The sequence below is a fragment of the Aquarana catesbeiana genome, linkage group LG13 (assembly GCF_042186555.1).
Source record: "Aquarana catesbeiana isolate 2022-GZ linkage group LG13, ASM4218655v1, whole genome shotgun sequence".
NCBI classification, from domain to species: Eukaryota; Metazoa; Chordata; class Amphibia; order Anura; family Ranidae; genus Aquarana; species Aquarana catesbeiana.
This window is the reverse complement of record NC_133336.1, coordinates 83,445,023-83,457,752: the sequence shown is the minus strand read 5'-3', so window position 1 is coordinate 83,457,752 and position 12,730 is coordinate 83,445,023. Positions and strand designations below refer to the sequence as shown.

Sequence of the window (12,730 nt, the reverse complement as noted above, 5' to 3'; positions counted from 1 at the left end):
GCGCTATAAATAAAAAAAATAATATTTTGAATAAAAAACAGTCTTTTTTACTTTCTGCTATAAAACGTTACCAATAAAAAAAAAAATTTCCATCAAATTTTTTAGTCAATTTAGGCCACTAAATATTCTGCCACATTTTTGGTAAAAAAAATCCAAAAAGGCGTATATTGATGAGTTTGCGCAAAAGTTATAGCATCCAAAATCTATGGGATATTTTTAGGGATTTATGTTTTTTAAATTTGTTTTTAATAGTATCGCGATCAGCGATTTTTAACGGGACTGCAACATTGTGGCGGACAAATTGGACATAAATTGACACTTTTTGGAGACCAGTGACGCCAATACAGTGATCAGTGCAAAAAGAATACACTGTCACAGTATAAATTACACCGGCAGGGAAGGGGTTACCACAAGGGGCGATCAAAGGGTTAAGTTTGTCCCTGGGAGGTGCTTAGTAACTGTGTGTGTGGGACGGATACACTGGAGTAAAAAAGAGATCTGTGTTTCAGCTTAGCTGAAACGCAAGATCTCCTTTGTTCCCTGACATATCAGCAGTTTGCCTTGTTTACAAAGGCAGACCGCTACTCTATCTCTCCACAGAACGATCGGTGGGTCGCGGCCGCCGGACCTGCTGATTGACTCCCGCTGTGTCCAATCATAGTGGGAGCGACGCTCGCCTCTGCACCGCGTGCAAGAAATCACGTACAGGTACGTGATTTTGCGCAGCCGGTCCGCCCTGCCGCAGTATATATGCGGTGGGCGGTTAAAGCAACAACAAGCCCACCCCTCCCCCCTGGTATCCCCTGATCCCCCATCCCAAGAGTAGCCAGGGTATCCTCTCCCCACACCCACTGTTACAATTTAAACAAGGCACAGCCGTGTGGGGCTCAGAGTTCTGTGAATGAATGAACTACAAGTCCTATTTCCACTGTGGCAGATGGCTTATAGTTCTCAAACTGAGAGTGTGTTGGTAAATGCTCTCCCAGTTCATTGATTCTTCCTGCTCTTCAGTAACTGTCTTCCCTTATGAAACGTAAGAGCTGACAGCTGTACTGAGAGTCAGCAGAAGCCTGACATTGCACCTGAGCTCTTCTGATCTTCCCAAGAGGCTCCTAAGAAGAAAAAAAAATGCTAATTTTTTCACTGCAAAAAAAGTGCATGTATTTTTTCTTTTTGCAAAAGTGGAATTATCCTTTAAGGCAGGGATATGCAATTAGCAGACCTCCAGCTCTTGCAAAACTACAAGTCCCATCATGCCTCTGCCTCTGGGTGTCATGCTTGTGGCTGTCAGAGTCCTGCTATGCCTCATGGGACTTGCAGTTCTGCAACAGCTGGAGGTCCGCTAATTGCATATCCCTGCTTTAAGGCAAAGAAAACCAGGCAACTAGTAATTCTTATATGGTATGAGCAATGGTAGCGCTGTTTTTCCTCTTGGGGCATGTTTCCTTTAATACTTTAACCCTGTCACTATTTTATACAGTAACCCTGTTATGCATAGGCAGTGGTGCCATCTTAAGTACAGCACATTTTCAAATGAGTTGCAGCCCTTTTCAAGCAATGTGATATCTGTGTTGGCCCTCTGATGTGGTTACTATGAGTACTAAGGGTTAGCCTAGTGTCTGTTGACATGGGTCACATTAGCGTGACACTTCTTGTCTTTGCAGGGGATACTGATGCTGCAAAGACCTCAGATGATATCAGTCTGAGCCTTGGCCAGAGCTATAGTTTGTGCAAAGAAGGAAGTGAAGACCAAGGTAAAACAATAATGATCTTGTGCACAAGATGCCATGACTGTTGTTGGATTTGTGTTGCTTGCTGCATGTTAAATTGACCGATGCAAGGTCATGAGCAAGTAGTCTTCAGATAAGCAGTGTTTGTCTTTGAAACGATGCTTCTAGACACCTGCAGTTTTGCTTAGCTAAATGAGCTTCCCAATGCATATATCACAGCTGGAATGCTACCTTCATAATATGCTTGAAAATATCAGCATGCAGCAGCTCTTGGCTCAGGGCTTTATTGCTTCCATCTCCGGCTATATAGCATATAAGATACAGTCATGTTAATTTGTTTCATTGTGCAGTAAGTAACCTTATTTGTCACAAAAATAGGATCAATTTAAGAAACAAAGTGCTTAAAGTTCATTTTATGCAGAAAACATTATGGAAGCCTGTGCTGAGAGACTGCTATTCAAGCAGTATATTAAACCCAAAACCTAAAATGTAATATATTACTGCTTACCAATCATTACATCTGGTGGCTGCTGTTTTTTTTTGGGTGGTGGTTTTTAGGCTTTTTTCCCTGTCATCTCCTGGTGAACTGGCTAGTAACACACCTCCTGTATTAATGCTAGGGGTTTGACCGATTTATCAGAGTGGCCGATTATTAGGGCTGATATTCGCAAATTTTCAAATAATCCAAATCGGCTAGAAAGTTGCCAAAATTACCAATATTGCTCAGTGTGCAGTTTGTAGGTATTTTATGCCATTTTTCCTATGTTTTGGGAAGCCATTTAAGAAGTTATTATTTTTCCAGCACGTTATTTTTCCCAGTTGTTTACTTTTAGACTTCATGTACACGGGACGCTGTTTAGCCTCTCCTGAACGATTTAACTTGACAGCTAGAAACCGGCGTCTAAAAAAAATGTCTGTTCAGCCATGTTTACATGCCGCGTTTGCGTCTAGAATTTTTTATTTTTTGTGAAAATGAAAAACATCTGTAAAGTTACCAAGTTAAACGCGAGTTACCATGTTTAGAAGCTATTACAGGCATTTGGCGTTTCAAATACCTCTTAAACATCCGTGTGAACCCATTTTTTTTGCGTTCTAAAAAATACTTCTAAACTCAACTACCTAAAAACGACTATAAACGACCCTTTGTACATGTGTGATAAGATAACATAGAGGAGAGTTCAGGGGCAGCTGAAAAAAATGCCCAACTGCTCCTAAACGTTCGTTTACCAGCAGTAATGTACATGAAGCCTTTATTTAGAATTTTAATAACCAGGTTTAGTTTATACCAGATTTGTGTAGAAATTGTGTTGATTTGTCAAAACTTTAAATGTATGAAATATCAGTACCTATTATCGGCTATCAGCCTGAAAGGCCACCAAAAATTGGTATCGACCCTGAAAAACTATATCGGTCGACCCCTAATTAGTGCCTACACTCTGGCTGAAGGAGCACAGGGGGGACACCTTTTGGACAGCAGCATTAATAGCCTGAGGGGAGGGGTAGTGTTAGATGTACCAACAGATTTAGATACATTGACAAATTGAAGTCAAATTCCAGCTAATACTTTTTAACCAGTTACAGCGCGCATTTTTTTTTTCTAGTTTTGTATAAAGGTTTTACACAAATGAATAAAAGATCACTGTAAGCACCCCTATCGGTGGTAAATGGTTTGTCTCAACCCTGTAAATGCTACTTTTGCATGCATAGTTTTTTTTTTTTTTTTTTTGGAAAACCACACACTTACTGGCAGGATCATCAAGTGAAAATGAAAGAGGGCCTAAAAAAGAAAGAATGCAGTTATCGCATGTAAGAATTGGCAAGCTGCAATATAATATAATTGCTTTTGGGTTTAATACCGCTTCGAGTCCTCCAGATAGTGCGAGTTCCCTGCTTGATGAGCTAAACGAATGTCTTCAGTACTTCATTATTTACAAGTATTGGGCAAGGAATTCCCTGACGTGGCTTGCGGCATACCTGTCCAAGGTCAGTAACTTCGCATTTAAGTTATTCATCGTGTTGCTCAGCACAGGTTTCCTTTCAGGCAGCCACAAGTTATTTTTAGGTTCTATTCACAATTTGTATTGCAGTTAAGTGGTTGTGAAACTGCAAACTAAATGCAGAATGGTATTTATGCATTTATCTCAGTTGCACTGTTCTGTCTGTGCACCTCATGCTGTTCTAGTAGAATGAACTATGGCACTGAACTCATGAGTTTCATGTGCAGTTTCACACATGTTTTACCTGCACTGAAAATGCCTAAATGTGAACTGCATCTTAAAGCCTAAGGCTGCATTCACACCTGAGCGTTTCAAAGTTTTTTACCGTGTTTTTTGCTGCGATTTTGGTTTAGGTCACCAATGTAAAAGGCAGAAAAATGCATGTAATCTGCCCCAAAGAAGCTCATGTTCTTTTTTTGAGCTTAGGGTGTTTTTCAGGCATTTTGCTTCAGGTGACAAAATACTCAGTTGTGAACAGGTGCCATTGAAATGAATGGGATTTTGCTTGTTGGGCGTTTTTCAGGCATTTTTTCGGGCGTTTTATGAGCTGAAAACACTCAAGTGTGAATGCAGCCTAATTCAAAAACAGAAAAATCAGCACAGGGGACATAACATACAATCAGTTGGATTATATCCTCTTTTAGCTAGTAAAAACCTTGCACCGTCCTTCCTGCCCCTCCCCCGCCTCCCACTACCCTTACTGCCATAATCTTGTCTTGCAGTGGGGATTATTAGAGCTAATGGGCTGTCGCAGGCTTTTATTGAGAGCCCAACTATGCCAGCCTGTTCCACCCAAGCCGCTCTGTTTTATAGAAGCCTACAGCAGCCTCTATGAATGGAAGGGACGGTGCGAACAATCATCCGCCTGTACTCCATTCTTAGACTGTGTTCATTCATAGAAGCTGTATTAGGACTTCTATAAATGGAGCAGCTGGACGGAAAGTGCAGCTTATACCCTTGCTGACTGTAGTAATGTATAGTAAGGCAAGTACAGGTAGCACATATTAGCATGTTTTGCTTAGTGTTAATATTTTTTCAGTAAATGTTTGTTTTATTTTGCCAGCCTGAAATGTTCTACTCAGCTGGCAGCTACTACCCCCCCACTGCCATAATCTTCTGGTGAGCTATAGGGTCTCTTGCAGGCAGTTCTCAGGAGAACCTGACTATGCCTGCCATTTCTGACCAAGCTGTTCCATTCATAGAAGCCATACTACTGCCTCTATCAATGAAATGTCATCAATGAATAGAGGGGAAGGGAGCTAATAATCATTCACCTTGCCTCCATTCTTGGACCGTGTTCTAGTCACAGGAGCTGTAGTACGGCTTCTATGAATGGAGCAGTTGGGCTCTGATGAATGCCTGTGACAGCCTGCTGGCTCTATTAACCCCCGTCACACTGGAAGATTACTGTGGTGGGGGGTAAGTACAGAGGAAGATTTTCACTAATAGAAGAGGAATTGGCACAAGGAACTCATACTGCTAACTGTAAATTAAGTCCCTTGTGCTGGTTTTTCTGTTAGTAATTTTGAATGCATTTTGATGTGTTAATCAATGCAGTTGTGTTTTGATCTAAAAGTTTGTAGCATATTTAGTTGTCTTATTGGAGAATGCCAATGTAGATTATATACACGTCTATATCTTTGCATTTGTCAATCAAAATGTTCATTGAATGATTAGTGCTCTGCCTGCAGGTTATAACGCAAACTGATATTTTAAATTTAGTTGAACTGCCAGCAGGGCGAATCGCTGTCTTTGTGGAATCTCTACAACTGATCCCCCCCCCATTTTTATCAACTCTCATAAGGTCCCCGTTTTGGTGTAGTAAACCCTCACATATACCCTGTGAAGTGACTGGCCTCAGGTGGTACTCAGAGATGAACCAAATCATCCTACATAATTTGTACCTATTTATCTGTAGTCCTCTCTTCTCTACATCCATTAAGTCTAGAATTTTGACAGCCTGTCTGAGCTTCTAGAAAGCAGGGGACATGGAGCTGAAGTTACTCTGCAGGTCGGAGGAGAGCTCTGGGAGCTGATTGGAGAGAAGAAAAACACTCCCCTTCACACAGGAACTGAGCTGAGGCCGTCAATCACAGACTGTGTGCAGAAGCTCCTGTCACTTTTTTTTTTTTTTTGTGTCAGCAAAACTTGTCAGAAGTGACTCCTACAGATAGCAGAGAAAAATGAAACTCCGTGCTCTGGATTAGGACCATCAGTACACCATATGTACACCATAGTACACCATATGTTTTGCTTACATTTCATATCAGAGATTTAAAACCACTCTAATTTTCAAAAATTGCAACAAGTGAAGTGAGTCCCATGGCTAATGTTGCAGTTTCTGCAGCAGAACTTGAGTAACCATAGTCCTCAATAGCTTTAAAAAGCCATTAGGTGATTAAAACCCACTAATGTTTACCCACAAGTGAATTTGTGCCCTGACTACATGATATCAATACAGTCATCTGACTGAGGCTGTGTCATTGACATGTCCTGACCTAGTTTTGAGCTGTTTGAATATGGCAGGCAAATGCTACTGTTCCAAAGAGCCAGATGGAGTCTATGCACTTATATGTATGAATGTGCTCAGATAATTTACTCTCCAGTAGATGCTTGTTAAATGGCCCACGATAACTGCATGTTGGCATACCCCTTGCTGACTGCAGTAATTTAAAGTTCTGTAAGCACAGGTGGCTGATATTAGGATGCTTTGCCGCTTTCTTGCAGAGGCTTGACGTGTGTTTTTTTTTTCAGTAAATTTTTCTGCTTGCACCTACTAGTCAAGTATTTTGTATTTTTGCCTTTCTTTACTTCTGTATTATGTTTGCATATCCTGTTAATATATGTAAACCCTCACCTTGTAAAACCCACTCAGTTTAAAATGGACATGAGGGGCAAAACATTTGTGTATACATATAAAACATTATATATACCCCCCCCCCCCTTTTTTAATAAGTGATCATATAGTGCCCTCTGATTCCTCTTGTATTTTAGTTGTATTGTAATTTTACGGTCTGCCCTAACATTGTAAAGCACTGCGCAAACTGTTGGCGCTATATCAATCCTGTATTATAATGATATAGTTTGTTCTCCAATGCATAAGGTGCTCAGAAAGCTAGGGGAGGAGAAACGGTAGCACACTGGCCTTCCCAGTGAATGGCTGTGAGGAAGGGGTGTATCAGGTCAACAAGTCTGACCATTGGAGGAGAGCAGGCTGTGTTTCCAGCACAACTAGAAAGCTGACCACCCTGTACTCTCATGCCCAGTGTGGTCAGTTTTTAATAAAAACTGCTGAGTAACTGGCAAGAACACCAGGGATTTCACACAATGGAAGCAAAACAAAATACAAGTACATGGTACAAAGCAGTCACATTTTAGGAATATGAAATGGGTATATTAAGCGGTTCACAATTTGCAGTATTTGAACAGCCCTGATAAACAGCATAAAAACATTCTCAGACCAAGTAGACCACCCTTTATTTCTGGAGTATGTGCAGTTGTATCTGGTATGTCCAGCTCCAAGATGCTTCTAACAAATTTGTAAAGAAATTAATAAAATAAAGATCATTTAATTTTGACTAATGTGTTACATTTACCAGCAAAGTAAAGTGACTGATGAGGATCAGATTTTATTGGGCTGTTTCAGTTTTTTTAGACTATAAGACCTTCTGTATAATTATTTTTGTGGATCCATTTTGAGGCTGCCATACAGATAACAAAACTGCTATAACAACTCATTACTTTCTTTAAATGATAAGTTCACCTTTTTAAACTAAATAATAAAAACACATCTTTTTGCAGGTATAAAAATGTGCACTTATTTATTTTTTTTTTTACTAGGAACCTGCAAAGCATTGCACCCACAATCCGCATAGCATGGGTGCAATCCCAGGCTCCCTACAGATTGTCTGTGTAAGCTGTCTGTTCATACCTCGTATGGGCAGGCAGTTACACAATGACAGGTAGAAACCATGAACTACCAGAGCACTCAACGGTGCCCTGGTAGCTGATTGAGAACTGCAAGCCGACAACTGCAAAGGCTGTTAGTACTTGTAATTCATTTATTCACAGAACTCCGTGAATGAATGACGTGGCCGGGTGGGTGGAGCCCCACATGCCGTTTTTTAATTTTATTTTTTTAAAGTTGTGACAGCGAGTTTGGAGGGTCAAGGAATGTCTGCAGCAGTGGGAACATGTAACATATTCCCAAAGGTGAACTTATTCTTCAAATTAGGCAGAATGTTTATAAGGTTGCAGTAGAAGGTAATGGTATTTATTGATACTTTTATCTCTTTATCTCGCTGATAATACTCTTATCAGTGTTTTAAACAATGCTGGCACCAGGTACTTGCTAGAGAAGACATTGTCATTAGTGGTTGAGCATCCTTACTAATGAAAGAAGAAATGGGGGATATACATAATTCATAATGGGGCATGCTCATTTTACTTAGTTAGCTGGAGTACAACTTTCAGATTCCAGCTGACACGGAATTATGAATACAGCTTGACAACAGAGATGCAGAAATGAGTGTAAAATTATTTGTATAATTGCAAGGAAGAAACCCAATTGGTTTTTGCGAGCCGCAACTAAGATTGGTTACTGTTTCATAAATAGGAGCATATTGCACCTGTTGATAAATGATGCTGAGGAGTCATGTAAAATCTCATCTAGGCATGTGCTCAAAGAGGAAGTATTCATTGCATTATTAATGGAGGGTTACTAGACATTTGCCAGTAGGATCTATGTTTGTTGATCTGTGAGGCAATTAATATTTAAATAAGTGCCCTTACCGTTTTACCCACCATAGGCGGGTCGAAGATTTAAACCATGTATGGACAGGTTAATTGATCAATCAACGTGGGTATACCCAGCCTGTTGGATTTTACATGCAGTTATTGCTAGTGGCTATTACAGCATTTAGCAGTAATCACTGCGTTCTTCCGGCAGGGATGGTTCCTCCGCTTTACCCACAGCAGACTTTCGCTAAATTTGGCTAATAAACCATGCTCCACGGCCAACCGTTTTAGCTGAACGGAGAGAATGTTTTCTGTAGTTAAATACCAACTGCATACTGTCACACTGGGAGAGAAGTGGACAGTTGTGTGTTTTGTGTGTGTACAGCAGAATATTGCATGTGTGATCCGCAGTCCCACCAACACTATCTGCTCATTTATTTAACATGGTCAGCTGGTATTCATAGAAGAAGGAAGCATATCTTAATAGTACAGTACAGGACACAGGTTGGATATTTTTGGACTCTGGATTGTAGGCTGCTACCTTGAGGTGATTTGATACTGGCAAAGCTTAGGATGTAACCGCACCGCACCCCACACCACTCCATGAGACCTCAGTTTTTTGCTAGTATGCTCTAGGTGATTGACCTCTTCTCCCTTACGGAGATATTTCTGTGCTTAAGATCAAAAAGACATCCCTCCGTAAAATTCTCCGTGAGAGCCCTAGGTCTCATGGTTGCCTCATTTTAAAGTGGTTTCCTTCTCTCATTTCCATTCAAGGTCCCTCAACCCAATATTCTCTTGGCCTGGAACAAACACTCTGTCTCGACTTCTCTATGCTTCTCTATTCAAGCAAGTAACTCCCTAATTTGATGGATCCAGTATTGGAAATGGGGAAGTCCTTTCTCCCACCTTCATGGAAGGTGATAACTACAGATGCCAGCCTCCACGGGCTGGGTAGAAGTGTTCGTTTCTCTCAGTTCAGGGAATTGGTTATCCAGGGAAGCAAAGCCCCCATCAACCTCTTGGAGCTCAGAGCAATAAAATTGCCACCTCACCACTGAACTCCCTTTCCCCAGGGACACCCAATCAGGGTGCTATAGGACAATACCGCAGCAGTAGCCTATATGAATCAGCTGGGGTGGGGGAGGATTCAAGAGGCAGGCAGCCAGCCTTGACGAAAGTAAGTGATCATCTCCCGGAATGGAAAAGCACTGCCCAGAAATCTGTTTACATCCTGAGAGTGGACATTTCAAAGTTGGAATTCTGATGTATTCTTTTTTTTTTTTTTTGGCCCAAGGGAATGGTCACTTCATCCTGACATCTTTAGTTTCCTATCTCAGAACTTGAGGACCCCAGATGTGGTAATCCTATTCTCCAATGATTTTCCATTTAAGGCCAGAACCAAAGATCCTCCAGCACTGGCATCTGATGCTATGTTAATCCCATGGACTCTGTTCAGGTTAATATTTGCCTTTCCTCCAGTGAAGCTTCTTCCTGGAGGTAGAGAAAAGGAAGAAATCCATGATTGTGCCATTTTGCCTTTCAGTCACTGGCATGGCAGTTGAAGCTCACATTTTGAAGACTGGGGTATATCTGACTCTTTCCCACAGTACAGCCAGAAAAGCCACTTCAAGAAAAAGCTACCACAGCACCTGAAGATCCATTTTTACCTGGTGTGAACAAAGGCATTTAAACCCTAGAGACAATTCTGTACCTCCCTATTCTGGTTTTTCTGCAGTCGGGACTTGACAAAAACTTGACTTGAAGTACTTTTAAGAGACATGTTTCGGCCTTGTCCCTCCTATACCAATATTCATAGTTCTAGGGTCTATGAATATTCAGCCTGTGCCCTATCCTGTGCAATTAGGATATAAGGGATTTTGACTTGCCTGTAAATTCTGTATCTTGAAGTACAATAGGGGACACAGGCCACCCTCTCTTTGTTTTTCTGTATTACTCTGCATTGCTTGCTAAAAAAAAACAAAAACCTGAGGTCTCATGGAGTGGGATAGTTATTGGTGTACATCCAAGAGCAGGAGCGCAACCAGTAGCTTTGCCTTTGTCCAGTTACCTGATGGTAGCAGCCTATAAACCAGGGTCTCAGGACATTCAGACTGTGTCCTGTACTGTACACCATGAAATGTCATTTACAGGCAAGTCAAATGTTTTTTGAATAAATATGTAAAAACAGGAATCCGGTGCTGTTCAAATTCAGCTAGTCACAGTTGTGAACCTAACAGATATGCAAACATGGCACATAAAATACAAATGAGGAAGTCTCTAATTATTCCTATGATATAATGTTTACATTCTTAACTAAAATGAGCACTGAAAATGATAGCTTCCTATTGAGGTATACCTACTATAGTGAATAATTTGGCAAACTTGAATCCTAATGTGTTTTATAATTGGCCATTAAGGGTCCAAAAAAGTTGTAAAAGTGTGCTAATAGAATGTTATGGTCCCCTCATGGTTTCAAAAATAAATATCCTCTTCATTATTACAGGCTCTGATTTACATTATACAGAGTTTTCTAGTTTAAAGTTTTCGTTTGTTTTCTAATTTGTGATATTTCTTATGCAGAGTTAACTGTGGATCAGAAGCTTTTCCGTCTGGTCTCCAATGACTCCTTTGTCTCCATTCAGCCTTCGATATCCTCTGGAGGCAAAGACTTAAATAGGGACTTCAGTGACAAAGGCTCCATTGCAACACACAGCCACCATCATCATGTTGATCTGTCACTGTCTAATGCCTGTGATACAGAACTGGCTTCACTTGTTCCATTGCATTCGCATTCATACAGAAAAGACCATAGACCAAGAGGTGTCCCGAGGACTTCAAGTTCTGCTGTTGCTTTTCCAGACACTTCCCTCACTGACTTTCCACTCTATCAACAAAGGCGCGGGCTGGATCCTGTTAGTGAACTTGAAGCTTCCAAACCACATTCTGGGTCCAAAGATTCTCTCGTAGATAATGCTTGTGCTTCAGGGATTTTTCAATTAGACTGTCTCAAAAGCAAAGGTTCCCAGCAGCTTTCAAGGACCAGTAGCATAAAACATATGAAGTCTGACAAAAGCATGGATAGCCTAAGGAGCCTTAGCACAAGGAGCAGTGGATCCACCGAAAGCTACTGTAGTGGGACAGACCGGGACACAAATAGCACCGTTAGCAGCTACAAAAGTGAGCAGACAAGTTCGACTCATGTGGAGAGCCTTTTATCTGAACATGAGGAGGCAACTGCTTTAAAGAGAGGCCTTTGTAGTGACCCAGAGGAGGAGCATAGTTCAGCTACTGATAAAAGGACTAGTAGTGTGAGGACTGCTGTAGAAAGAAATTCAGCTCAGGAAGCCAAGGATGCCAACACATCTGACGATGTGCAGAGTCCAAGGGGTCTTAGCTCGTCGGCATCTGAAGAAGCAAACAAGAACCCCCATGCAAATGAACTTACTGCGCAAGCTGACTGGATGCCTGGGAAGCTCCCAGTTACTCACGATGACCCGACTGAGAAACCAGTGATTTTAGTAGATTTAAGATCCTTTAAGGAAACGGGTATTAAGCATCGGGATAACGATGTACGACCCAAATCATCCAGTTTAATACACAGGACGTCGTCCTCTCATAAATCATGTAGGAGGCGGACAGGTAAAAAACGGGCCAGCAGCTTTGATGCCAGTAGACACAAAGAATACGTCTCCTTTCAAGGCATAGCTGATACCAAACCTCACAGCACTGGTTTTTGTCATGATGAGGATTCTAGTGACCAAAGCGACTTGAGCAGGACCTCAAGTGTGCAGTCAGCTCACCGTTTCAGCAGTGATAGCTCTTCCAGCACTACTTCCCATTCATGCCAGTCCCCGGAGGCAAGATACTCTGCTCTGAGGACAAAATATCACATCAAAGACAAAGGGGCGGAATCTCGTAGAACACACTTCAGTTGTGAAGGAACTAGCAAAAAGCGCTCCAACCGCAGGACTACCAGCACAAGTGGTACCAAAAGCCGTGCCAGGGTATTAAGCCTGGACAGTGGCACTGTAGTTAGCTTGTGTGACCCCAACAGACTGGCAGCCCCTGAAGGTATCAAACCTTTAACCACTTCAAAGTCAGATCTAGAGGCCAAAGAGGGGGAAGTTCTAGATCAGCTGTCTTTGCTAGGACGAGCATCACAATTAGAATCTGTAACTCGTTCAAGAAATAGTTTGCCCAGCCAGGTTACGTTTCAAGATGTAGAAGAGAGAGACTCTGCTGTTGGAGGTATGAGAGCCACTA

At 41.5% G+C, this 12,730-nt stretch overlaps 1 protein-coding gene across 10 annotated transcripts in view; it reads left to right on the top strand.

The window, feature by feature from the left end:
* The window catches only part of PCNX1 (pecanex 1), a 307,205-nt gene that overhangs the window by 111,229 nt on the left and 183,246 nt on the right, over window positions 1-12,730 (top strand). For 6 of the 10 annotated variants that reach the window (XM_073609817.1, XM_073609816.1, XM_073609812.1 and 3 more), the window contains exons 5-6: window positions 1,665-1,754; window positions 11,048-12,715. The exons of 2 other annotated variants lie outside the window; for them this stretch is intronic. In XM_073609817.1, coding sequence (XP_073465918.1) covers window positions 1,665-1,754; window positions 11,048-12,715 — 1,758 coding nt within the window. The remainder of the gene's footprint in view (window positions 1-1,664; window positions 1,755-11,047; window positions 12,716-12,730) is intronic. 2 more of the 10 variants (XM_073609815.1, XM_073609818.1) reach the window with 2 other exon arrangements.